At 42.1% G+C, this 27,047-nt stretch overlaps 2 protein-coding genes and 1 long non-coding RNA gene across 7 annotated transcripts; 1 reads left to right on the top strand and 2 right to left on the bottom strand.

Moving 5' to 3' along the window:
* The first annotated feature begins 14,331 nt into the window (after positions 1-14,331).
* On the top strand, positions 14,332-15,158 carry LOC110745070 (auxin-induced protein 15A-like). The gene has a single exon (XM_021945146.2). It carries the CDS (start codon positions 14,456-14,458, stop codon positions 14,756-14,758), a length of 303 nt encoding a protein of 100 aa, XP_021800838.2. The 5' UTR covers positions 14,332-14,455; the 3' UTR covers positions 14,759-15,158.
* Positions 15,159-19,468: 4,310 nt separating this feature from the next.
* Positions 19,469-25,499, bottom strand: LOC110773131 (uncharacterized). Of its 5 annotated transcripts, none has more exons than XR_015826527.1 (5): positions 25,170-25,499; positions 23,319-24,698; positions 20,970-23,207; positions 20,330-20,819; positions 19,469-19,713 (listed from the first exon to the last, which is right to left on the bottom strand). It is a non-coding gene; the product is annotated as an uncharacterized LOC110773131 (long non-coding RNA). The 5 variants fall into 5 exon arrangements; XR_015826526.1 differs by having other exon boundaries at positions 20,330-21,329; positions 22,235-23,207; XR_015826528.1 differs by having other exon boundaries at positions 20,330-23,207; positions 23,319-23,387; positions 23,542-24,698.
* Positions 25,500-26,222: 723 nt separating this feature from the next.
* LOC148292418 (protein AGENET DOMAIN (AGD)-CONTAINING P1-like) lies at positions 26,223-26,585 on the bottom strand. Its single transcript, XM_088245810.1, has one exon. The coding sequence runs from the start codon at positions 26,583-26,585 to the stop codon at positions 26,223-26,225; it is 363 nt and encodes a 120-aa protein (XP_088101936.1).
* Positions 26,586-27,047: the final 462 nt, after the last annotated feature.

Raw genomic sequence — 27,047 nt, 5'->3', positions numbered from 1 at the left:
ATAGCCATTTAGAAACCCTGGTAACCCTAAAATAGAAAAACATAAATTGAAGGAGAGAAAGGCTTGAAGACTAACCTTCAAATTTGATCCAGAGAGACGTGTACTTTTTTTTTTTTTTTTTATATATTTATAATTAATGAAAAGTTTGGCGGTTTTTTTTAATGTAAGTTTTGGCACACTGGAAAATATGAATTCCCGCACTATGGAAATTGTGAAATGACGCCTATTTTGGTGGAAATTAAACTCGGGAATTTGATGCCTCAATTTCCACGATTTTTTCCGTGCGTCATTTAATAAATTCCGCTCTTAAGTTGCCAAACAAGGGAATTGTCAATTTCTCCGCTTAAATTCCCGACTTTTAGCTAAATTCCGAGTTATTTTCCCTCATCCAAACGGAGGGTAAAATTAAAATAGGACATATAAATCATTTTGTTAGAAAGCCTAGACCATAATACAAAGTTGAAATACTTTCTACTCTGATGCGAATCATCTAAATTGCACAATTAGAAAGATGGGGAGAAAATTAGAGTTCTTACCTGCCATAGAGAGGTTGAGAGAAAGCCAGCCACGGAGATCCAGATGAGAGTGAGACAAAGAAATCATAACTGTGAAAACCTAAAAAAACAAAACAAAGAAAAACCAGCGATGAAGCAGCAGCAACAAGGAAGATACCCAGACCCAAAGCCCTAGAAAGGAGAATGAAATAAAAAAGGAGAAGAAGGAGCATGACCTACCTGAGAGGAGAGGAGATGTGATTGCCGGCATCGTCTCGTCGTCACAGAAGGAGGAGAAGAGCAATCGTAGAAGGAATAGAACTCGAAGATAAAGAAATGAAAAACCCAACCCAAAGTTGACTTGAAATGTCTATGAATGAGAGAGCAAGTATTTTTGTATTTTTTTTTATTATTTTACCTACAGCAACCAATTTAACCGGTAACCAACAATCAACGCTTTAGATTACCCCACATGCCCCAATTACTCATCCAAAGGTCTATAATAAGTGGCGCATCAGTGCGCCAGGTGCACTGTAGAATTTTCCCAATTAGGTATGCTTAACAGCTCTGTTTGTGCCTGATGAATCTCGGCCATGAGCTGGCCGAAGGAGCCCTTTCTCTCGGCCCTGGCACTTGTTCGCAGAGGCTGAAACGCAGCGTTTCGCCAGGGCATTTCGCTTTCTTTAAAATTAAAAGAGGAAATGCCAAGGCATAATCATCTCGGCCTCAAGCTTAGGCCGAGGCCGAGGTCGAACAAAATTGCGGCCAAGACTTTAAAGGCAAATCATCACGTGACAGCAGGGTCCCAGGCTGCATTTAATGAAGTAGTGCCTGTTTAATGCAGCAAAACCCATTGGCCACAAAGTAGCATTTAATGCATGAGGGAAGGTGGGAAGTGACTGAAGTCAGGATTTGGTGATGAAGATCAGAGTGATTAGACGTGGACATTCTCACAAGGATTCTGACAGCTTGAGATGTTGGTTCACCAGCTATCCAGGCAATAAATGCGTCTCCACGGCCAGAGGTTCAAAACCCACGATTGATCGCGGCGGCCGAGATTCACCGGGATTTCTGGAATCTCACCACCATACTTCACGATCCCAAATGTCGATTGGACTGCCCACTTGCGCTAATCAGACTCCACTATGCGCAAATTCAGCCTCGATTACTCATCCAGGGACTCTTCCTATAAATACAAGACTCGAGCTACATTCAAAGGGTTCAAACACCAAAACAAGCCTCCCACGGAGCAACTTATTTTTTCCTGTAATGCACTTTCAATATCTTTACTTGCTTTCCTAGGAGTAGTGTTAGGTTGTAAGCAGAATCCATTCATCAATATATCATACGACCCTTGATTTTCAAGGCGCCGGAGCACCATCCTTGTTTGTTCGTTCATTCACCCCATATATCATACGACCGCCGCTCCCTGAGCAGCGCGCCGGAGCACCGCCCAAAATCCACCACCAACACCATCACTCGACGGCCTTGTAGTTCAGGCCGTGAACCTAACAGCCGAGATCAGTTCCTCTCTCGGCTACAATCGTTTGACCAGGAAGACAGATCAAACAGGCGCAACATTCATCCATCCAACACTCATCGAAACATCAACGCACGGTAAACCGTGCTGGCACGCCCGCGCACAACCGCACCGCACCCAAAAGCAGGAAACCCCGTGTTAACGCATATCCCCTCGGCCCGGAACTCCAGGCCGTGAGATTTGCGCGGCAGACAAGCTCTCAATGGACTGAAAGAATAATGAGAAGGAGAGTCATCACAAGCGAATAGAGCGCGACACTGAGCCGAACCACTAAGTTTCTTTTGTTAAAAAATGGCACAATATATATGCAAGACTTTCCTTATACTGGAGAGTGCAAGCCAAGTTTACATGGGTCCTTATAATCATGTCATCTTTTATTTAAATTTTTTTTTTCTGCAAGGCTCCTTGAAATATCCTGCAGAACAAAGTTGTTGCCAGTTATTTTGTATGGTATCTGAATCCAAACAAAGGTAAAATGCAAGATTCTAATAAATCACAAGTACTAATTTTCTATTTGAGGAAACATTCAACCAAATGATAAATATTAATCCTCTGAGATATCTTCAGTTGTTGCCATAAGTGTGGGAGCAAATTTCCTCCCACGAGAATATTCGCCTAAAGATTCCTTCGTCTTCTCCACACCTCTCTCTCCCTGCAAAACAGATCGGAGTAAAAGGACCACACCCGGGGGGTGTTGGCTAAAGGCCCTCCGATGCCTAAGTTAGGATGGGTGTTTCAAGGAAAATCGGGTGGCCGGAGACGTGTGTGGAGGCTGGAGCCTTGTGTGAGAGAGAGAGAAAGAAGATGGTGGCTAGGGTTTGTGAAGGATAATTTCTGCAGAGTTTCAGTAGGAATTTAGACGTACGTGAACCCTTGTGTATAGCTAGGTATTTATAGGAGCCTTGTTAAGCTCATAATTTCATACATATACATGCCCAATTTACTTACTTCTTTTGCTTAGTTTCTTATAATTTTGAGTTATTTGCCTCCCTTTGTGTGTTTTGTAGGCCAAAAGAGCAAGAGAGCATAATTCATGCAATTCATGCATGTTAAGGCCTAATTTGGATGAAGAGAAGAAGAGCTTAAAGACAAACTCATTTTGGCTACAGCCCCCTGCCAGTCCAGTTCCGTAGGTCATATTGCAAGCTTCGTTTCAGCAACCTACATAGCTCGGATGAGGCAACAGTCTTCATGAAAGTTGTTCCAATGGGTGTGTACTATAACATATCCACAATTCAGCCCCATTGGATAAATCTGGAGTCCGTCACCTAGCAAACACAGAACCATGCTCAGGATGGATTTTGTCAGCGAGCAAACTGAGTTAGCAATTTGTTTCGGCCTTAACTTCCTCCTCCGAGCTTGGATTGGGCCAATACTTGTGTGGTTGGATCATACACATTCTGAACTTCACAATGGACATCTTAAAGTCTTCATTTGATTCAGCCTAGCCCAAGTTGTAAGCCCTTGAAGTTGCTGGTCATGCTGACCTCAGGATGAGCTGGTTGGAAGCTTGGTCATGGTGAGCTAGGCATGAGCTATTGTAGCTGGTTGGAGGCTTGGTCATGGTGACATGAAGATGAGCTAGGGCTGCTGGTGGGATTTATTGCTGAAGTGCATCAACCAATTCAGATTTTATAATGCAAGTGTTGTATGCATTAGTGAAGTGCATCAACCAATTCATCTTTTATAATGCAAGTGTTGTATGCATTAGCCATATTGAATTCAGATTTATCACTCCCCTCTCCCTATAAATACCACATCCATTCCACATTCAAGACACAACAAATCCTGAGATTCACAACCCCCACAATTCACTCCAACCATCCTCAAACACTCTCACAATCCCAAACACTCCAACAATCACCAAAACAACTCCAGCAAACTTCTATTCCATTTACCTACGAATTTCATCTTCCTTAGCCATCACCACTCACTCAAACTCATCCCAAATCACCTCCATATCCTTCATACATCTTTCTAGAAGTGGGGAAGCTCTTGGAGAAGCATTAGAAGTGGAGAAGCACTTGGAGAAGCCTTGGACACCACAAGAACTTCAGAAAAAGGGTTTTTCTACTCTTATTGCATTCATTATGTTTTCTCATTTCTGTTCAAGTCTCTTTTCCATTATGAGTAGCTAAATCCATAACTAGGGCTTCGATGTAACCTAACATGAATATTCTGGGTTTATAAGTTTGGAGTTTCAAGTTTGATTCATGATTCATGTTCTTATTCATTATGCTTATAAGTTAACATGCTTGTTTGAATGATTGATCACCATTAGAACTTGTTTGTTAACTATCTTGGTTTGAATTAAGAGTATACACCATGCTTTAATTCGAATTGAACTATGAATAGGAAGAGTATGTATGGACATTCGACAACAGGGATTAGATACATACTTGGTTGTTTAAAATGTTCTTCTATGCTTAATGGGTTCCTAATGCTTAATTTTAGGTTAGACAACAAATGATCAAATTAGGGAATTAGGAACACAAGGTTAGGACCAAACACCATGGCCTAATCATACTTTAGCTAGAATCAATCTTTGAATCTGAATTAGACTTGTTACTTGAATCTTTATAACCCAGAATTGAATTGTTATGGTGAATCGAATGCCCTAGTCTCCAAACCTGTGTTTTAACTTTCAAAACCACCCTTTGTTACTTTTGTTTACTTGCTTTCCGTTGCAATTTCAGTTTGTTCATTTCTTTCTATAATCACAAGCATTCTCACTTCAAAGTTCATTTTAATCTTGCTGCATTTGTTTTCAAACTCACTCTTGCTTTAAATTCTGTTTTAGATTTAACTTCCTAACTTCTTGAATTTGGTAATCTAAAGTACATAACTAATTTGAACTTCTCAGTCTTCGTGGGTACGACCTCGTACTTGTCTTGCTATACTACTAATTGCCCCGTACAATTGCGAGTTAACATATTATTAACAACAAGCCTCGGAGGCTAGGGTTTCAGAGGAATAATTCTGTAGATGGAAATGAATTATTCCTCCCCGATTAGGCGAGATTTGATTAATTAGGGATTTGATTTATTTGATTTAAATCAAATCCCTAATTGGGGTAGGAATCAAATCAATCCCCATTTTAATTAGGTAATTGCCAATTTAATTGGGTAACTCCCAATTAAATTGAGTAACTCCCAATTAGGGCAAATAATCCCCAAATGGAAGGAATTATTTGACCTAGGGTGATTTAATTCGGTTTCCACAAATGCCCCCCAGCTTCTGCATGGCACGTGGTGGCATGTAGGAGATGTGAATTATCTGTTGGGCTGTCTAGCTGTAACTGGGCTTCCTTCTTGGATTTGGGCTCCTGAGTTGCGGAGGTATTTGACTTGCCAATTGGACTTTGGCTTGGGCAGTCTAGTTGTAGATCTGCCCACGATGAAGTCGCAATCTCACGATCAAGGAATACGTCTCCACAGCCAAAGCAGCCGAGACCTTCTTCTGCCACGAGCAAGTCTTCCTCAAGGAGGGTCTCGTCTGCTGAGAATGTCCTTATGGGAGTTGCTCCTGCCTCGTTTGCTAGGATCAAGCGCCTCGTCAGCGTGAATAGTAAGCATGTCAATAGCATACAGGAGGTTCGGGATATTCTGCTCAAGTCTCCGATTGAACTGCCCAAAACCAGTGATCTGCCTTATAAAGAGGCTGCATAGAAGCAAGGTTTGGGTTGCCTGCACTGATCCGGGGATCAAACTGAGAAGACTGTGCCTCTGTTCAGCAGTCACGACTCATCTGCAAAGCCACGAACAGTCAAGCGCGGAGCTGACTCAATGTTGCAAGTTGTAGCCAAGAGAGATAAAAAGTCGTCTGCTCGAGCAAAAAGTCCTTCAGTTGCGCAAACTACCAATCCGGAAGTCGGTGAGAGCTCTGCTGGTCAAGTTTGACACTCATGTTGAAGCCACAGAGGCATCCAAGCATGAAATTGCTGCTAATGCATACAAGCTTGGATACTTGGACTGCAGGAACGGTGCTCCTCCTTGTTGCTCTCTCGAACATGAAGATGGTGAGCAGCTCTATCTTGACTTGCCCCCTGCTCAAAGTGAGCAGTTCAATGCTGTGGATGTAGAAGCAGTTGAAGAGCAGGTAGCTGATGAAGCTGCAATGCAGGAAGACGACGCCAAAGGTGGCGCCGTTGATGAGATTAGGGCAGATGCGGAGGAGGAGGCAACTGGGGCTGCCGAGCAGATGATGCCGGTTGAGCAGAATCAGGCTCATTTCTTGTTGAGCTTGGCTGGTTGGCAGCTTTGTAATGGAATTTTCAGTTGTCTTTCAAACTTCAATTCTCATTGTATCTTGTAAGTGTATGTCCGGAGACATAGCGCTTGAAAGAGACTCCATTGAGTTTGTACTCGAGAAGTACCTTGCCTACAATGGAGGTAAGGCTTGTAGCCTGTGTGCGTATGTCGGGGACACAGCGCTAAAAAAATGCTTCATTGAGTTTGTGCTCGGGGAGCAGCTTGTCTGCAATTGAGGTAAGGCTTGTAGCCTGTGTGCGTATGTCGGGGACATAGCGCTTGAAAAAGGGGCTCCATGAAGTTTGTACTCGAGAAGTAGCTTGCCTTCAATGGAGGTAAGGCTTGTAGCCTATGTGCGTATGTCGGGGACATAGCGCTCGAAAAAGGCTCCATGAAGTTTGTACTCGAGAAGTAGCTTGCCTTCAGTGGAGGTAAGGCTTGTCGCCTGTGGGCGTATGTCGGTGACATAGCGCTTGAAAAAGGCTCCATGAAGTTTGTACTCGAGAAGTAGCTTGCCTTCAGTGGAGATAAGGCTTGTCGCCTTTGGGCATATGTCGGGGACATAGCGCTCGAAAAATGCTCCATTGAGTTTGTGCTCGGGGAGCAGCTTGTCTGCATTGGAGGTAAGGCTTGTCGCCTGCGGGCGTATGTCGGGGACATAGCGCTCGAAAAAGGCTCCATTGAGTTTGTGCTCAAGGAGCGGCCTGTCTACAATGGAGGTAATGGAGGCTCGTCGCCTGCTTGGAGTCGAGCTGGTCAGCTGCAACTCGAACAATGGCCTTCTTGTTGTAGTAAGATGTGAGCTACTGTTGGTAAGTTGCAACTCGAACAATGGCCATTTCTCATTCTTCTTCGAGCAGATCAAGGTTGACTTTCATCTGCTTGCAGTTTTGATCAAGACTGCCCACCTCAATGCTCATGGAAGGGACTGTGATGTGTGGGGGGATGATTGCTTCTGTCCCATAGGCTAGGGAAAATGGTGTCTCGCCGGTTGACCTCCTTTTGGTTGTGCGATAAGCCCATAGGACTCCTGGCAGCTCGTCGACCCATTTTCCTTCTGCGCCTCCCAGTCTTTTCTTCAGGCAGTCCAGCACGATCTTGTTGGATGCCTCTGCTTGGCCATTGCCTTGGGGGTATCTGGGAGTTGACAGGTGCTGCTTGATGCCATACTTCGCAAGGAATGCGGTGATCTGGCTGCCTACGAACTGCGTACCATTATCGGTGACTATCGACTGCAGGCATCCGAACCGGCAGATGATGTTCTTCTAGATAAATCGTTCGACATCAGCTTCCTTGGTAGAGGATAAAGCCTCGGCCTCGATCCATTTGGTGAAGTAATCCGTGGCGACGGTCATCATCTCCTTGTTGGCAGGTGCTATCGGCATAGGTCCCACCAAGTCGATAGCCCATTGCATGAAAAGCCATGGACTGTTCTGCGGATGGTATTCCTCAGCTGGCAAGCCAGGGATCGGCTTATATCGTTGGCACCGATCACATCTTTGAGCATACTCCGTGGAGTCTTGGCGCATGGTAGGCCAGAAGTAGCCTATGCTGAGAGCCTTCTGGGCAAGCGATCTGCCCCCAGCGTGATTTCCACATTCGTCGTCGTGTATTTTGCAAAGAACCTTGAGCATCTGCGGGTACTTGATGCAAGTAAGGTGAGGGCCGGAGTATGATCTGCGAACAAGCATGTCACCTTTCATGTAGTACCTCGCAGCCTTCTGTTTGATTTTTCGAGCCTCGGACTTGTCCTTGGGTAAGTTTTCGTTAACCAGGTAGTCAATGATGGGGTCTTCCCAGCTAGGATCCTCGTTGATCTGCATCAGGTTTGGCTGTTCTGCCTCTTCTATGCTTGGCTGGTCAAGGTGCTCGACCTAGATAGAGCGTCTGAACTGGGTATCAAGCGCTGATCCTAAGCTCGCTAGTGCGTCTGCGTGTACGTTCTCTGCTCGAGGCACTTGTTGGATGGTGAAGGTAGGAAACGCCTTCAACAGCTCTTGGACTTTGTCAAGGTACAACATCATCCTTGGGTGCTTCGCCATGTATTCTCCTAAGGCTTGATTTGTGATCAGCTGGGAATCTGAGTAGATGGCTAGCTTCTTGATTGACAACTCCTTTGCTAAGCACAAGCCAGCGAGCAATGCCTCGTATTCTGCCTCGTTGTTTGAGATTGGGAAGCCAAGCGTGATAGCTTGCTCCAACAGGGTTCCATCCGGAGTGATGATGACGACACCTGCTCCAGCTCCTTTTTGGTTCGATGCTTCGTCTATGCGCAACTGCCACATGTCTCTGGGTTGGTCAGGTTCATCGGAGGTCTTGTCTGCTCTCGAACTTTCCTTCTTTTTGCTGACCAGCTTCTCTTCTTCGGCCGATGGCGTGAATTCTGCGACAAAGTCTGCCAAAGCAAGGGCTTTTATTGCAGTCTTCAGCCGGTAGAGGAGGTCGTATTGGCTTTGCTCTATAGCCCATTTCATGAGTCATTGAGACGCGTCAGGGCTGTGCAGGATTAACCTCAAAGGAAAGTCAGTCATGACGATGACTTGATGAGCTTGGTTGTAGGGTCGTAGCTTTCTCGCGGAAACTACAAGGGCCAAAATGAGCTTCTCCAATTTTGAGTAGCGAGTCTCAGCATCGAGAAGGGCTTTTGACGTGTAGAATATCGGATGTTGGGCCCCCAGTTCTTCTCGGATGAGAGCTGAGCTGACGGCTGAGTTGGACACCGCCAGGTACACGAACAAGTCTTCACCAGGAACTGGCTTCGAGAGCAGGGGAGGTGAAGTGAGGTAAGTCTTTAAATTCTGGAAAGCTTCTTCGCACTCCTCATCCCATTTATCTCTTTGTCTCTTTTTTAAAGCCTTGAAGAATGGTCTGCACTTGTCAGTGGATCTCGAGAGGAATCGGTTGAGGGCCGCTGCTCTGCCCGTCAGACTTTGTATTTCCTTTACAAAGGTGACTTCATCTCGAGAATGGCCTTGATTTGGCGTGGGTGCGCCTCGATACCTCGTTGAGTTACTAGGTATCCCGGGAATCGGCCGGACGATACACCGAACGTGCACTTACTTGGATTCAACTTCATGCGATACTGGCGGAGCAGGCTGAACGCCTCAGTGAGGTTCTTGATGTGGTCTGCTTGCTTAGGGGCTTTGACCAGCATGTCATCCACGTAGACTTCCATGGTCTTGTCGATCTGCTCCTTGAAAATTTTATTCACGAGCCTTTGGTAGGTTGCTCCGGCGTTCTTCAACCCAAAAGGCATGACCTTGTAGCAGTAGGTCCCTCTTTCTATGATGAAAGAAGTCTTCGCCTTGTCATCTTCGTACATTAGGATTTGATTATAGCCAGAGTAGGCGTCCATGAAGCTGAGCAGCTGATTGCCGGAAGTTGAATCCACGAGTTGATCGATTCTCGGCAATGGGAAGTTGTCTTTAGGGCAAGCCTTGTTGAGGTCGGTGTAATCGACACAAACTCTCTATTTGCCCTTTTCTTGCTTCCCCACCAGTACAACGTTGGCCAGCCATTTTGAGTAGGAGACCTCTTCAATGAAGCCGGCAGCTAGAAGCTTATCGATCTCGGGAGCGAAGTTGCGTCTCTTCTGCACCACGGGTTTGCTGGCAGGGTTGACATGGAGTCAGTGGCAGATGATGTTCGGGTCGATGCCAGGCATGTCAGATGGCGACCATGCGAACATGTCTTTGTTCCTTTGGAGGAAGGTGGTCAGCTCCACCTTCTCGTCTAGGCTTAGGCGCGAGCCGATCCGCGCTTTTTTGTCTGGCTGGTCAGGATCGAGGGGTACTAACTCAACGTCTTCCTCAGGCTTCCAACCTTATTCAAGGGAGTCTTCCGGGCGGATTCCCTCGTCTCGATCCTTCTCGTTTGGATTCTGGCGCGAGCCGATCTGCGCTTTTTTGTCTGGCGGGCCAGGATCAGGGGGTACTAACTCAGCGTCATCCTCAGGCTTCCAACCCTTTTCAGGGGAGTCTTCCGGGCGGATTCCCTCGCCTTGATCCTGGTCCTTAATTGCTATTTTGAGGTAGCAACTCCCCTCCCGTTCGGGCTTGCTTGTCTGCTGGGAGTGTTTCCTGCCATGTCAGTAGCCTGCATTACTGGTGTGAACTGCAATTGTTTGCTATTCTTGAGCCCTTGGGCTGTGCATCTCCTTGCCATGGCCTGATCACTGTTGATCTGCCCGATATCGCCTCCAGGGATGGGGTAGGGGATCTTCTGGTGTAGAGCAGATGTGATGGCTTCGATCTTGCTGATCCATGGTCGGCCCAAAATCCCGTTGTAGGGAGAGACCTCGTCGATGACCATGAAGGTTTGCGAGCAGACCACTGGGGGTGAGTGGACGTCTAGGTCAATTGTCCCAACAGTGATTGACGTGGCCCCATTGAAGCCGGTGAGTGATCTGGCAAGTTTACTGATCTTGGGCTCCAATCCCATCTGTTGGATAACAGATAGTTGCAAGATATTGGCTGCGCTGCCCTCGTCCACGTGAACTCGCTCGATCACAGCTTGTTCAATTTGGATGCAGATTACTAGGGCGTCATTGTGCGGTAGATCAAGCCCGATCAAGTCCTTCTTCTGAAAGCCGATGATGGGTGTATCTGCAATGACTGGTACGCCCGTTATGACTTGGGAGACATAAGTTGCCTGCGCGATCTTTCTCTTACGCTCCTTGGTGGTCAGCCCGGACTACTGGGAGTCAGCTAGAATGGTGTTTATCCGTATGACCTTTTGAGGAGGTTCCTTGGCAGCCGCATCACGATCCTCGATCTGCTGGATGGCCTTCTTTGCAACGAATTCCGTGCAATGGCCGTCTCTGACCAGCTCCTCAAGGTGCCTTTTCCAGGCATTGCAGTTGTTTGTGTAATGACCGTGCTCCCCGTGGAATGCACAGTACTTATTGGTGTCCCTCATAGAGGGATCTCCCCTCATAGGTGGTGGTCTTCTCACCCACGGCTTGTTCTTCACTTGTGCCAGGATCTGGTGGATCGGGATAGTGAACTCAGTGAAGGTTCCTGTTTCCGAGCCTCCCTCTTGGGGCCGCGATCTGCGCTTGTCTCGGGCTTTATGCTCGAACTTGTTGCTTTTTTGGCTTGCCTGCCTTGTCGGGTGATCAGCTTGCTTGCTGGCCTTCTTCGCCGCAATACGGTCATCGTCCCAAAGTGCATAGCGCTCTGCCGTCGCGAAGACCTCTGCCAAGGTTTGGCTTGGAGTTATGGCCAGCTCACGGTATAGCTCTTAAAGTGCCTCAAATGGCTCTAAGGGTCGGAGTCTCCCTTAAACGGAGTGATGGATGGCGTTGTGAACCGTTTCGGCGATGCAGCTTGTTCCACCTCGTCCGTGCTTCCTTTAAGTTGGAGACTTTGGAGTCGGTCATTCACTAACTTCTCGACATCTTCTGCTCGCAGGGCTAGTGGTTCGGGTTGATGTCTTCGGTGTCTCGAGCGCCGACTAGGAGATCCTCCTCGGTTCCCAAGGGTTGATCCTCTTGGTTGTTCTGCCCATGGGGCAGATTAGGAGATTGAGTTTGTGAGGAGTCCTCTACGGCTTGTTGCCGTGTGTTGGTCCTCGAGCGGGCTGGTGAGCGTCGATTGTTACGCCCGTCACGCGATTGTTCACGAACTCAAGCTCCTTGTGAGCCCAGCCTGGATTGGTTACTTCCTTGTGGGCCCAAGTCAGCATGGACATTGGACTGTGGACCCAAGCGGGCATGGACGTTGGACTGTGGGCTCAGCCTTTCGCGTACATTGGTCCTTGGACCTAACCTCGAACGGATCGTCGACCGGCTCAGAGTACGACTTGCAGATGTCTGTGTCTCGCCAACACGATCTCGTTCTCTCCCCTGCCCGTTTGCCTGATCGGCTTGGGACCTCTCGAACTGCTCGCTAACATGCTCGTGCATCCTCCTCTCCTCGTCACGGGGTCCAAGGTTAGGGCCTTGGTTCAAGTTGATCTGCCTGAGTAGCTGGCCAATCAGGTTGTTCTGATTGTCGACTTTTTGTGTAAGTTGATCAACCCGTGAGTTAAGGTCCACCTGACCAGAGGTGTGCATCGGGCCCAATGGCATATGGGCTAGGGCTCCATTAGACGCGTACACAGGTGCATACGTCAAGTGTGGTGGCAGAGGAGGGAGAGGATGGATCTACTCCAAGACAGGGGAGGCGTCAAAGTAGCCGTAGGGCTGTGCAGCAAGTCCGGCAGTTGAGTGGTGTGGCTGCTGCTGTGTTCCGACAGCAGAAGGGCGCGGCAGAGCAGCTCCAACCGCTGGCACTTGCAGCTGCAAGGCTGTGCAGGTCACAGGACCACGTGGTGGCTGTTCTGCAATTCCAGTAGCTGTCTGCAGCGGCTGTTCTGCAATTTCGGCAGTTGGAGGTGGCTGCGAAGCGCTTGGAGGCGGACGCAAGGCGTTGGCAGCCACGCTTCCGTGAGGTTGCAGAGAGGCTTCCACCACGAAACCATGAGACGGGCCCGTCGTGGTGGTGTTACTCTTCGAACGTCTTGTATCGACCAAGGTTGATTGGAAAAAGTTGTGGAAAATGAATTTGGAGTACACTTTGAGTATAATTTCGCGCTCTCAATGAAAGCACCAATTTGTGGGAGCAAATTTCCTCCCACGAGAATATTCGCCTAAAGATTCCTTCGTCTTCTCCGCACCTCTCTCTCCCTGCAAAACATATCGGAGTAAAAGGACCACACCCTGGGGGTGTTGGCTAAAGGCCCTCCGATGCCTAAGTTAGGATGGGTGTTTCAAGGAAAATCGGGTGGCCGGAGCCGTGTGTGGAGGCCGGAGCCTTGTGTGAGAGAGAGAGAGAGAAAGAAGATGATGGCTAGGGTTTGTGAAGGATAATTTCTGCAGAGTTTCAGTAGGAATTTAGACGTACCTGAACCCTTGTGTGTAGCTAGGTATTTATAGGAGCCTCGGAGGCTAGGGTTTCAGAGGAATAATTCCGTAGAAGGAAATGAATTATTCCTCCCCGATTAGGCGAGATTTGATTAATTAGGGATTTGATTTATTTGATTTAAATCAAATCCCTAATTGGGGTAGGAATCAAATCAATCCCCATTTTAATTAGGTAATTGCCAATTTAATTGGGTAACTCCCAATTAAATTGAGTAACTCCCAATTAGGGCAAATAATCCCCAAATGGAAGGAATTATTTGACCTAGGGTGATTTAATTCGGTTCCCACAATAAGCAAAGGCAAGAGATTATCAATCTAGCTTCTCCTTCTCTCTAGAATTTTCTAGATTTCTCTAGTAGGCTTTTCGCTGAACTTGCCTAAAACAAGACTGGCAATGGTTTTGCTAAACCAAGATTTGTAATGGAAAATGGTTTTTAAAAAATTGAGTTTAGACCGAGTAGCTTAAGTTCAATTTATTAATTTCAGTTTTCTTGATCAAGTACTGTCAACTATTTAAATCAATACTGTTTTCTGGTTAAGTCCAGATTGGCCTAACAAAATGAAATAAATACCTCCTTTGTTTGCTGAGACTGAAGATCAGAGACGAAACTACAAAGCCACATGATAGGGTGCCTTGCTGCTCCCAAGCAAGCTATTTAGCACCACACAACAAAATTGTATCAGTGTTGGGTAGGACCACCACATATGCAGTGTTGTTGGTCTTTTGATGAAGTGAGAGGGCAATTCATTAGCAGACCTAATCAAGAAACTTTGTAGTAAACTAGTCCGATTATGTGGTCAGTCTTTGTAGTAAACTAGTCCGATTATGTGGTCAGTTGAATTAGTGTGAACAAAGAGAAGTGCATGTCTCACGCATAAATGCTACTTACCTAACAGACATAATTCTTTTGAATTGAATCACCTCTGGTGGTCCTTTTGTTGTCTGTTACCTAGAGGAGGTAGGGAAGAGTTCCGTGAGAAATCTTTCGAGGATCGATGTGTTGCGTGAGAAGGACGACAAGCCCATGTGATTTCTCAAAATCAAGTGTCCCTCATTGGAGCCCATCTCAGTGCCCTCTTCACCAATCATTTCATGTAGCCGTTGATTTTCTGGATACCCTTGATCTATATATATACACATGACCAAGTTCATCATAAGCAACTCAAGTCTTCACCTTCTCAAGCATCAAAGCTTTCTCTGCTTTCCAAATCCAGGTCCTTTGAATTCCTTCTCTTCTTCTTTTGTCCTTTGAGAATATATAAGACCATGGGTTTCCGGTTGCCTGCAATTGTTAACGCAAAGAGAAGTCTCATTCGATCTCTATCTATTTCAAGCCAGACAGCTGATTCAAAGACCTTAGATATCCCAAAAGGCTACTTTGCAGTCTATGTTGGGGAGAGACAGAAGAAGCGGTTTGTGATTCCGATATCATATTTGAATGAGCCTTTATTCCTGGATTTGCTGAGTCAAGCTGAAGAAGAATTCGGATATGATCATCCAATGGGAGGTATCACAATCCCCTGCAGTGAAAACACCTTCCTTGATCTCACTTCCCGCTTAAGTGTGTGAGTGTACGCGAATCGGTCATCCAAGCCGTCCGAACCATCCTCATTTCAGAGCTCACTGAGCCAAGATGAAGGAATCTGGATATGATCAAATCCAAAGCATCCTCATTTCAGAACTCACTGAGTTGGGATGAAGAAGAGGCTACCATTGATCATCCACTGAATCAACTCACATCTAGTGTTGAAAGCAAACCTTCTCAAATCCTGAAGCTGCTTCTGAGCTGAGCAGAAACATAGAAATTTATGAAGCAGACAAGTGATGATATCATGAACTCCCGAGAACCATTGGTCCAAATATCATCCCCCACCCAAAGGCAGTCAAATTCTGCCTTTTAAACATGTGTAAACTTCTTTGTTGTTCTCCAGGAGCATGTGGGAGTAATACAATATATTTTAAATCCTCATCCTTTCTTGTCTTATTGTTTGCATTAGAGTATTGTCTTGTTGTAGGTAATCCCCAAATGGCAGCAGATTTGCACAAGAATTGGACTAAAATGCTTACCATATAACTTTTTACATGGTTCCTCACACAGATTGGGACCTTGAATTATATTTGATATTCCAGTTTCTCAAAATTAAAAAGATAGGGGGTCCTATTTTCTGAGGACAATATTCCAGCTTGCATAAACCGGTGTAGGTCGTAGGGTCTAGGGCAGAAGGGGTTCTTATTTTAATGAATGCCAAAAAAAGAAAAAGAAAGGACTGCATGAGCTATTAACTAGATTTCTGAAAACCCTTAGAAAAACAAATTATCTGTGGGAAGAAAAACCTTAATGTATTATGGCTTAGGGCTCGTTTGGGAGTGCTTTTGGAGCAGCGAAAAGCGCTTCTAAATGGGTGAAAGCGCTTCTGTCTTTTAAAAATAGTGTTTGGCAAAAATTGCAAAAGCGCTTTGGGTGAGATCCAAAAGCACTTGGAGTGGTTTTGGAAGAAGCACTTGAGAGGTGCTTATTGTTAAAAGCGCTGCAGGACAAAAACAAGGGAAGCACTTGGCTCCCTTTAATGAAACTTTTAAAATGCCAAAAATACCCATATTTAATTTTTTAAAATGCCAAAATACCCTTTCTTTATTTTTTTTTCTATCTCTTTTTCTCTCCTATTAAAACCAAAACACTACCCTTTAATCTTCCCGTAGTTGTTTCTCTATCACATTAGCAAGTCTCCTCTAAATTTGCTTTCTCCTTTTTCTACACCATTTTCCTTGTAAAAATTCTTCATATCCCTACTGTTATTTTGTAAAGATGGATATTGAAGTAACAACCCCAAATTAACCACATCGTCACCAAAATGGAGACTTTTCAAACGCAATGAAATGCAACTCATCACCATCATCTTCTATAATCTTTTCACCTAGCTTTTTCTGGAACACGATTTCCCTTATGCTATCTTCCTACGATTCTTTAAATTTTTTTAAAGTACTTTTAAAAGCACTTTTACTGTGTCAGCCAAACACTCAACAAAATATCAAAAGCGCTTTTATGTAGTGTAAAAGCACTTTTAAATGCGACATCCAAACGACAAACTGCTTCTTTGTAGAAGCGCTTATGTCATAAGCGCTACTGGTATAAGCGCTATTGGCATAAGCACTTTGGGAAGAAGCACTCCCAAACGAGCCCTAAGTATTTAGCTACATGCCTCCTGTGCTTTGCAACTTGTCTCAAATTACCACCCGGGTTTTAAAACGTCTCAAAGTACCCCCCAACCTTTAAAAAATGGTCTCACGTTACCCGTTCCGTCAGTATTTTTGATGTTCTGTTACAAACTTTGGGCCCCACTTCGTTTTAACTCCAGAATCAACCCCCCTCTCTCTCTTCCTCTGTTTCTCTTTCTCCATCTCTCTCCTCATATCATCTCTTGGTTTTGGGCTCTTCTTCTTGGATGCATCTCTTCCTCTGATTTTTCTGGGATATTTTTTTTTCTTTCTCCTTGGTTTTGGGCTCTTCTTCTTTGGCTGCATATTCTTGAAATATCAATGGGGAAGCTAACTGAGAAGAAGAAAGAGGAGGAGGTACAAATGCCTGGGAATGCTGGCAGTAAGTTGAGCAAGCCCTTTTTTTTCTTCAGTCCAATTCACTGGGGTTGCGATGACAGCGTGCCACCTCCACTTGAAGTCGTCACCGATAGCCAGATCCAGTCGACGCCAGGAGGAAGAGAGAAATACGAGGGAGGTGGAGAGTGGAGGTGAGGAAAGAGGAAGAGAGAGAGGGGGGTTGATTCTGGACATTCCCAGCACATTTGAGAATCTGTCGAGCTTAATGGGCTTCAACTTCTCCAGATTCTCCAAAATTCGAACCCCACCTCAGATTTTGCAAAAGCCCTAGCCTTCTCCAAATCTCCCCTTCTCACCCAAATACCCAATTTCCTCCTCTCTGAAAGTGAAAAACCCTAATTCGAAGAGGTTAAAGATTAAAACGAAGTGGGGCCCAAAGCTTGTAACGGAACGTCAAAAATACTAACGGAACGGGTAAGTTGAGACCCTTTTTTAAACGTTGGGGGATATTTTGAGACGTTTGCAAACACAGGTGGTAATCTAAGACAAGTTGAAAAGCACAGGGGGCATGTAGCTAAATAAGCCATGTATTATTGATAGGTGCATGCCAAGATTTTTTCTTTTTGACAAACATACTGTCATAAAGATATATTAGAGTCAGCAACTTCTCTAGCTTCCTGTCCTAGCAAGGAATATAAAGTCTCAATCATTGCCAAATTCTTGAAGACAGAACCATGTGATCCTTCATATGCATGTCTCCCCCTTCATCCCCACCACACCATATAGCCTCCACACCACGTACTGCAGATTTCATGGATTTTCCAATCTAGCATTCATCTCCATATAAATGTTGATTGGACCTGAATTTATAGAGGCCCGATGAATGGCCCATTGCGGTAAATGGGTTTTTGGTGCAACAAATTAGAAGCCCAATAGCATTCATAGTCCAACAAGGAAGAACATATATAATGAAGTAGAAGGCAGTGACTCCTTTTTACTTTATATATTTTGGAGCAAGATCTGTTTTCTACACCAATTTGCAATGGTGATTTCTTACATCTTCTCTAGATTTCTCTAATTTAATTTCCATTTTATTCACAAAGAATTCAAGTTTTATTACTTGTAAGTCAAGAAAAGAACTTATACCAAATCACCTCCCACTTGATTTACGGTGGCTTGGTTAGAAGTTAGATTTCTTGGTCCACAAGCAGTCTCAAATTCACTCATCTTTACAGTACTAGTGACACCCTAGCGCCATTCAGTGTAAGATCAACTAGATAGCTAAATCAACTTCTCACATTGTCCACTAGAAAAATCTTCTCAGCAATCCCACAATTATAAGTATTGACAAAAATTATCAAATTTCATTATTCTTCTGTGAACCATTGTGTATATTTTCTATTTTCCCTTTTCCTATGAGATACATGTCGATCTTTAATTTGATTTTTTTTTAATCTTAATATCCATAGAAACTCAAAAATTCTAAAACTAGCAATAATAGAAAAGTTGAACAAAGTGAATGAGGAATTATTCACTAGTTTGAGAAAATAGTAAATATCTAACATACCTCCTGTAACTTTCGTTTTAAGTTTGATTATGCAATTGAATTATTTAGTGGCGCAAAAACTGGCACTAATATCCACAAAATCCAAAATCCAATTTTGGAAAACAAAAGACATAACTTCCCCTCACCAACCTATCATAGTTTTGGATTCTTTTCTGTTCATAGGTGTATGTAACCGACCGGTTTCTCTTTATCTCTCTCATCATGTTCATCATGTGAACTGATAAAAGAAATAGTTTAGTAGGTACATCAATACTTTATTTTACGACGTGTGGGAAGCATGCATGAATACCAACCCAATTTTCCTTATCCCTTCCTCTGAAAAATTGCCAAAACATGTGGTGAAACAACTACAATGGCACACAGATTCCTCATAGTATGAAAACCATGGGCACTACAGGTTATTTTTTGAACTTATGTACCCTTGGCTTCCCTATAAGTAAAGGGGCTCTAAATCTTGAGAGCATAATACACTCTTAGAATTGGCTGACTTGAAATGGGAGATAGGCCTCCCAAAGGCCAATGGAGATGGGTGGCTGGGAAGGATCCTCTTAATTTCTCTACATTTTCTTAATTGAATACTAAGGAGGTGACATAATAGGGAGCTCCCTCCCATGCCACGCATTTCTATTGTTTCTGGGTTTCTCTCCCTTTTCCTTTCTTGCCAGCCAGTTGAAATTTCAATCTCTAACCGTTCCATAACTATTATCCAGGTATTTCTAATTTTTTCCATTCATTTGTTATAATCAATTTGTCAAGATATATTTCCTAATCACAAAGTTTTTCACTAACAATATATAATGACACTCAATTTTAGCCTCATGCACTCCGAATTGGATATTTCCAGTGATAGGACGGAGTGTATGTAGGAAGTTAAAACTACCGAAGCCTTCTGGTATAGTAACATTTTAGATCTACTAGGTGTACGAAACTGACCTAACTTTCAGGTATAAATTTTACTTTTTGGTGGAAATAATGGTGAAAGCAATAGGAAGCAACATCTTTATAGATCAGAAATTGCTTATTCTTACTGATGTATATTACATAGTTCATGCATCCATTAAATTTTGTCTAGCAATTTTGACGATGTTCCATTTGTACTCTTATTCATTACAATAAACAAAAAAGGAAAAAGTAAAACTGTAATTAATTAGCAATCATTTTCGGCAAAAAATTAATTTAAATAAAAACCCTCTCAACGGTTGAAGAGATAGAAAAAGGATGCTTGCAAACTTGGCACTAGACACATTCTACATAATGTTTACCGACTTCTTCGTAACTCAATTTCTATCACGGGATGATCTTCGATACTCCTTATGTTGAACGCAATACTGGTCACGATTGCTTCAAGCTCGCCAGAGGAAAACCGCCACCACGGTCTTGGTGCCCTCAACCGTATGGGTCACTGACATGCATATGAATGCAATATAAATGAAGAAAGGATTTGATAAATCACCAAGTAAACAAGGAACACTTGATGATTTATCTAAGAAAATAAGCACGGCAGCTTTTCAAAAAGATTCAATATACTCAAGGATGCAAATGCCTTGAAAAGTTTGACTTCGAAAAAGAAACAACGAATGCTTTTATGCAAAGCAGGTTCCTCTAACTAGAGAGAGAACCACGTGACCACCAATCCAATTGAACAAAGACTTTCACGTTATTCAACTACCACACTACAAAACCTTATGCAATATGAACTCATAGCAAACCTCTTCAACTAAGACTCCAAAACTTGATCCAATATAATCTCTTAGTAAAGACGTACAGGACCACATATGTTAATCAATTATGACTATTAGTTTTGATTAAAATGGATTCTTAGAAAAGTCGCCAACCAACTAAACTTTAATAGAAAAACAATATCTATTAAAACAAATGAATTAGACCAACCAAGTAGGAAGTAATATCAAGAGATAAAATCTAATCATATTAAAAATAGGATTAACATAAAAATACTTGAGTGAAACTAATTCCAACTAGGAATTCTATAATGTATGCATGATTATGTCATGATTTACCTGTTGTCAAGTTTCTCATAGGGTCAGGTCATGTCACGGAAGTATGGGGTTGAGAGAGTTGTGCCAAAACGTCCAGTAACAATTCCTAGCTAGAGTCTAGGAAATGACAATCCAATTTTCATACTAACAATCTCCCCCTTTGGCATTTCCTAGACAAACACCTATTACAACTCAAGAGAAATTGCATGGAATTTAACAAATGAAATCCTACTCTAAACTCAAAGCTTTGAATCCCTTTACATTATGAAACAACAAAACCAATGACGCATGTGGGAGAAGAAATGTAATTCAAAGCAAAATTACAACACAACTCCCCCTTAATTCCAGAACACAATCTCTCCCCCTTTTTATCGTAATTTCACACAGTCATCTCTCCCCCTTTTTGTTAGGAAATCCAAAGGGCAAGGAAAGAATAGAAGGGAGCATATCAATTCCAGATGTGCAATGGGTGCAAAAGTCTCATTTGTCATAACCAAGATCCATGCAACACCTACAAGAACAACATACACAAGTTTAGGTTCAATCATATAAACAATATATGATACTTAACTCTGTGTTGACATGTCTTTTGCTCTTCATTGTGGTGACTGTTTATGGCAACAGCTAGGACTTTAATTGATGTGAAAGTTGGAACATTAACTTTACGAGTTCAAGACCAATCTGTGGTTTTTAATTTGTTTGAAGCAGCAAAACGTTCTGCTGAACGGCAAGACTATATGCACATTGATGTGGTAGACAATATGGTTCAAGACAGCTTTCATGCAAAACGTCGTGCTGAACGGCAGAACTGCTGATTGTTGTCCCCTTTTTGTGCCACATACTTACCTCTGTGGTTCAATCATATAAACAAAGAAATGTTCTTGTGAGCATGTTGTGCCACAGGTCTGCAACTGACAGGATTGATAATGACACTACAATCCTCAGATCAATTTATCATGCATTGTCTTAGTAATTCTGATATTCATGCAAAGGTTGAGATGCAACATGAAGCAAGACCTAGCTGCACAATTAAACAAGAAGGATAAACGACACTACGTTTGAAAAGAAATGTAAACATGATCGTATCATCTTGTGCATTGGAAAAATAATTCTCCCCCTAAATATATGCCAATAATAAACACAAGAATAACACTCAGTAAAAAGAAAAAAAAAATGAAAAATAAGAGGCATATATGTGTGGAAGTAATAAGTTGCAGCAACAAGCATCAATTTAATAGATGACAACGAGCAACAAGAGTAAATGTTTCATCATACTACAGCCCTTCCACTTGAGAGTATTCTTGATTCCAATTCTTCAAATTCCATTTCTACACTAGCAATAGGAGGCGTAAAATGATACCAAGTGGGAATTTTTTTTTTGGTTAAATAAATAAATTTTAAAAAAACGAAAAAAAATTTGCAAACTGAAGAAATACGGAGAAGTTTTTAAGAATCCAACCAAAACAATCATTGAGGACATAAAACACAAAACAAAAACAAAATCATCAAGAAAAAAAACTCAAGACATAAAAACACTCCCAAGCCTCTCTTGAAAATATAATTATTTTCCATTCATAAACATGCCAAGCTTGAGAGCGAGATAAAAAAAGTAGCAACAGTCCCATTGCTAGCTGAAACGCATGTGAAGCAAAGCATGGCAGGGACAAAGGCACAACACCACACAAGACGCACAAACTCACAGATAAAAGAGGAGGCATACCACAGTCATGGGGAAAGATAAAAAGCACCAAATGAATCAACCATCAAGAAGCAAAGCTGGGAAGTGAACTCTGTTCAATTAAGCGCAAAGAATATGTCCACCCAAGACTAATCCCACTAAGGATAACACATACACTGAGTGCATAGGAAGTATATAATGATCAGTTTATGTGATTTTTATTTTTCTTTATGGATTTTGTGGCTCACTTTATTTAGCTTTCGACATGATCCATGTAGCGGATGGTCAATCAGTGTGCTCAAGTCAGATGACAATAAACAACTGGGTGATGAGGCACCCCTGGGGAAATACTAATCCGAATCATGAAGGCTCCAAAGATAAGCAAGGATAGCAACCATCACAGCCTGTTGACTCGAACCTCGATGTTGGTTAGACAAGAGGCCCGGTTACTGAGCAATGAGAAGTCATCACCTTTTTATTATTTTTATTTTTATTTTTTATAAACAGATCAAGAACTTACGCACAGCAGTGTTATTGCAATCCAAAGAGAGGCAAGTGCATGAGAGAAGATATTCAAGGAACTTCAAAGAAAAGAGTGTGGTGTGCAATTAAACAAAGAATTGATGGATAGATCATTTAATGAAGTTTATCATGCATCAAGACAATGGAAACCTGTGTGGGAAGCTGTGAGTGTGTGTTCTCAATAGAGTGCAATGACAGAGCCCAATCTAAGATCATCAAATACGTACAGACAACTACATGATTGATACGACCTAACAATCCTTGCACGAGCTGGACAGATTTATAACAAAAAAAATTAATTTAAATATCATACATCATAGAAGAGGCTTTGACATGCAGTAGACTCCGAATTAATCTAGAGCACAGATACCCAAAGACTGTCTAAGAGTGTCAAATTGATGATTACCTAAATTTTTTGCAACAAGACATTTAACATCCAAATTCTCTAAAGCAGCAGGTTCATGCACAGCATTAGTAGAGGCAAACATACAATTATGATTTTCCTTTTTCCTCCAAACTAACTCTGTCTTAGTTGACGGCAAACAATGAAAAGAAGATAGCTTGGATAAACGGTTTACCTCTTTCATAAGATTTGAAATCTTATGTTGGATACTTACTTTTCCACCCATGACATGAGAATTTGAACGAACAAATTCCTTTCGAAGCTTATTGCATCTTGGTCTTATGTGGCCACGAGTTCTACAAAAGTGACAAATTGGAATGAATTTCTTGACTTCATGAGCGGCAGAAGGTTCAAAATTGAAGAGGATTTGACAAACTTTGTTTTAAACACAGCGGAAGACTTATTACTTGGTTCAAATCCCAAGCCTTGTTTGTCACCATCTCTTCTTCCCATGCTTATCATCCTGTCAATTTTTTCTGCACCAATGGTTAAAGAAACAATCCTTTTCTTTGAATTTTTAAGTTCAAGTTCAAGGGTTTTGTTGTCAGAAGTTAGAGATGCAATTAATTTATTCTGATCAGTTAATTTTTTCTGCAAAAACATCAATTTTTCACTCATACATGCACTTACCTTTTCGGAATCTGTGTCAAGGGATTGAAACTCGTTTGCAATCCTGCAATTTTCCAGCTTCAACATAGCCATGGATTTTATGAGCTCATCATTTTGTTTGCTATGTTTCTGAGAAGCGGCCAACAAATCATCATATTTGTTCATGATAAACTCAACATCCATATCTTAACAATCATCATCCTTCTTCATTGGTTCATCCAAGCTTACAGTCGTGATAAGCGCAATGGCCTTCTCATTATTTTCAGAGTCAGAATCACTGTCACTCCAAGTAGTATGCATTGCCTTATTCTTGCCATTCTTTTGTTTCTTTAAGGTGTTGGCACATTCTGAAGATATGTGTCAATAAACTTCGCATTCGAAACATTTGACCTTTTCTCTTGGATTCTTTCGTTCATTTGACCTGTGAAATTTAGACCCACCATCAGTATAGTCAACAAATCTATTTTTAGAATTTATACCTTTTGAATCTCGACTCCTTGGATCTTGATTCTTGAGAAAGTTCATAAATCGTCTTATGAGAATCGTTAATTCCTCATCACTGCAATCTTCATCTGAATGGCCGTCATCTTCTTCATTCACAACCTTAAAAGCAACACTTTTGCTCTTTTTAGGAGCTAGATGTTTCATCTCATAGGTTTGTATAGACCCTATGAGTTCTTGTATAGACCCTATATTTGGTGCTTGTTTCCTAGCAATTTATCTTGGCGAACTAAGGGACAATTCTTTCTTGGTTCAATATAAAAGCTCAAACAACTCTGATGTTAAAATGATCGTAGATAGCAAGCACATTCGGGCTTGCATTGATAAATCAACTTATGGAAAGACAGAAAAGAAACGAAAAATTAATCAGACACCTAAGGATGATGCAACCATTGTAGGTTTTTCCAAGAAGTTGATAACATCTGAAGACTGCCATTGTAGGTTTTTCGTTTCTTTTTTGTCTTTCCATAAGTTGATTTATCAATGTAAGCCCGAATGTGCTTGCCATCTACGATCACTTTAACATCAGAGTTGTTTGAGCTTTTATATTGAACCAAGAAAGAGTTGTCCCCTAGTTTGCCAAGATAAATTGCTGGGAAACAAGCACCGAATATAGGTTCTTTGCTGAGGTTCACTTCCACTGCTGTCCCAGGGCTGAAAACTGATCCCACCATCCTCTTTGAACAATTAGTGAGAAATATCAGTTTTCTTTCTATTAGAAGCACAGCATATAGAAATTTCTATCATCCCTCAAAATACAAGGAATCCAGATATATTGCAAATGAACCGGAAAGGCATGAACTTGCAAACATATAAGTAAAGACCTCAATAAATCCAAACTTCAAACTCCATAAAATCACAAGATCCTAATTTGAGATACAAAAAACAAAGAGAAGACATGAAAGAAAGATCTTTTGAGTGCAACAACATAAAAAGATTATCTTTTTAAGGGGAAAAAGAAGAATCTAAAAGCGGAACAACAAGGGCAAGGACAATGTACAATAAACAACCTACGTGTTGTTAAATCATGAAAACCAAAGGTAAAGACCAAAGAAAATTCATAAATAAACAAACCAAGTACAAATTCTGTATTAAAAAAAACAAACCCACAAGCATAATAATTATTAAAATGCAGAACCAACTTGTACCTTCTTCCGGGGTCGAACCCATTCGCCGTTGAGAAAATCCCAATGAGGGCGCAGCTCAGAGCGCTTAAACTCAAGCATATCAGGTGGGCCTAAGAAACACACCGTATACTTGTCGTCCTCACCAGTGTTTTCAAAGGCATGCCTTCGCGCGCTTCGGAGCGAGGCGGCAGGAAAACGCCCGAGGCGGTCGGCTGTTTAGCGCAGGTAAGGCGTAAGGAGGCGTTGCAAGGCGTAGCGAGGCGGAGCAAGGCGCGCTTGATCTGAACCGGAAGAAATTTTGAAAGTCTGCAATTTGGCTGCGGCGCTGCGAGGAAGACGACTCAGCTTTGTTTTTTTTTTAGGTTTATTGTAACGAAACGACGTCGTTTCGATTGAAGTGTTATAAAAAAAAAACTTAAAGTGAAACGACGTCGTTTCACTTGGAGTGTTTTGAAAAAATGCAAACACGCTAGTTTCTGTTTTTTTTTTTTTTTTTCTTTTTCCTTCCCTTTATTGTAAACGTGCTATCCCTCGAAAATTGTATTACACTTAAGGCAAGATTAATTCTTGCCTTTTCTATCTCCAGCCGTAGTTTTTCTACTTACCCTTTTTTTTTTCTCTTAAATTAATATATTAACACATGGAATTATATATATATATATTGTATAGTACAACCCTAATTCCTAACATTATCAGATAATCTCCATCAATTTCAAGAATTCTCTTCATCTTTCGACTGCAAGTAAGTTATTTTATTTTTCTCTCTAATTCTTCGCAACTGTAATTTGAAGTTTTGTATAATTTTTTTTGAATTTTTTTTTATAAATATATTAGTTATCTTATTCGTTTATGTTAGATAAATATTTTATGTTTTGGGATTGATTATTATGCTTTGAAAGACAATTAGTACTTATATTTAAAAGATTGCTATGGTTCAATAAGAATTAGTTGTAAAATTTAATTGTATTGTATTATTCATAAATTTTTCTTATTAAAATAAATTAATGTTCAAAAGGCTTACGCCTCAACGCTTCAAGGCTTACGCCTCGCATAGCACTACTAAAAACGCCTCGCCTATACGCCTCGCCTTTGAAAACATTGGTCCTCACACCTCATTACAGACCCGACCCACCAAACGTCAGTGTAAAAGGCGTTTACGACGTCGGGAGGCTCGAAGGGCTGGTCAGGATTGTCAGGAGGAGGCACTGGCCGGATGGAGCTCGCGTCAACAAGCTCAATAAGTAGCTTGTTTGGGTCATCGTCAGAGGCCAGATTCTCGTACTGCACCAAAGGCTTGTTCATTTTCTTCTTCGTTGAGGGATTTAAGGGTTGTGGGTCAAGGATTTTGGCTGGGAACCATGCATTTTTGTAACCCTCTTCGTTGATACAAACTTCCACCTTCGAATCCTTGCTCAGATGGGCTTCTCTCCTCACCATCACTTTCTTGTTTTCGCTCACTTTCTTTCTCCAAAGACACACTACTACTATATTTACTAGTGTTTTAGTAGCAGAGCGGTCAAATTGTACGACTCTCCCTCTCTCTCTCTCTTCAAATTGTGCCTTTATCTTATCTCTGGTGAAATGAAACAACTGATGGTAAAATTTGAACCATATATTATTTATTTATTTGTCTGAATTTAAACGATTTGTCGTGTCAATCAAGTTTCCTTGGAAGCCACAGGACTGAGAGAGTTATTGTTGGCTTGGATGTTTTGGTTATCCGGAAGATATACCCAAAAACCCAAATATATTTTCGATACACCTAAAAAAGCCTAGTTAGTCTATCAATCTTATCTTATATATTAACTTGACCTTTTTTTTTTTTTTTTTTTGAAAATTAGCGAAACTTGACCTATTTTTATTTACTTTTTTCTTGCATCAACAAAAAGCATGGTCAGC

The sequence above is a fragment of the Prunus avium genome, chromosome 8 (genome assembly GCF_965620075.1).
Source record: "Prunus avium chromosome 8, drPruAviu1.hap1.1, whole genome shotgun sequence".
In the NCBI taxonomy this organism is placed as follows: domain Eukaryota; kingdom Viridiplantae; phylum Streptophyta; class Magnoliopsida; order Rosales; family Rosaceae; genus Prunus; species Prunus avium.
Note: the sequence above shows the minus strand (reverse complement) of the source record. Positions and strands in the feature narration are given on the sequence as shown.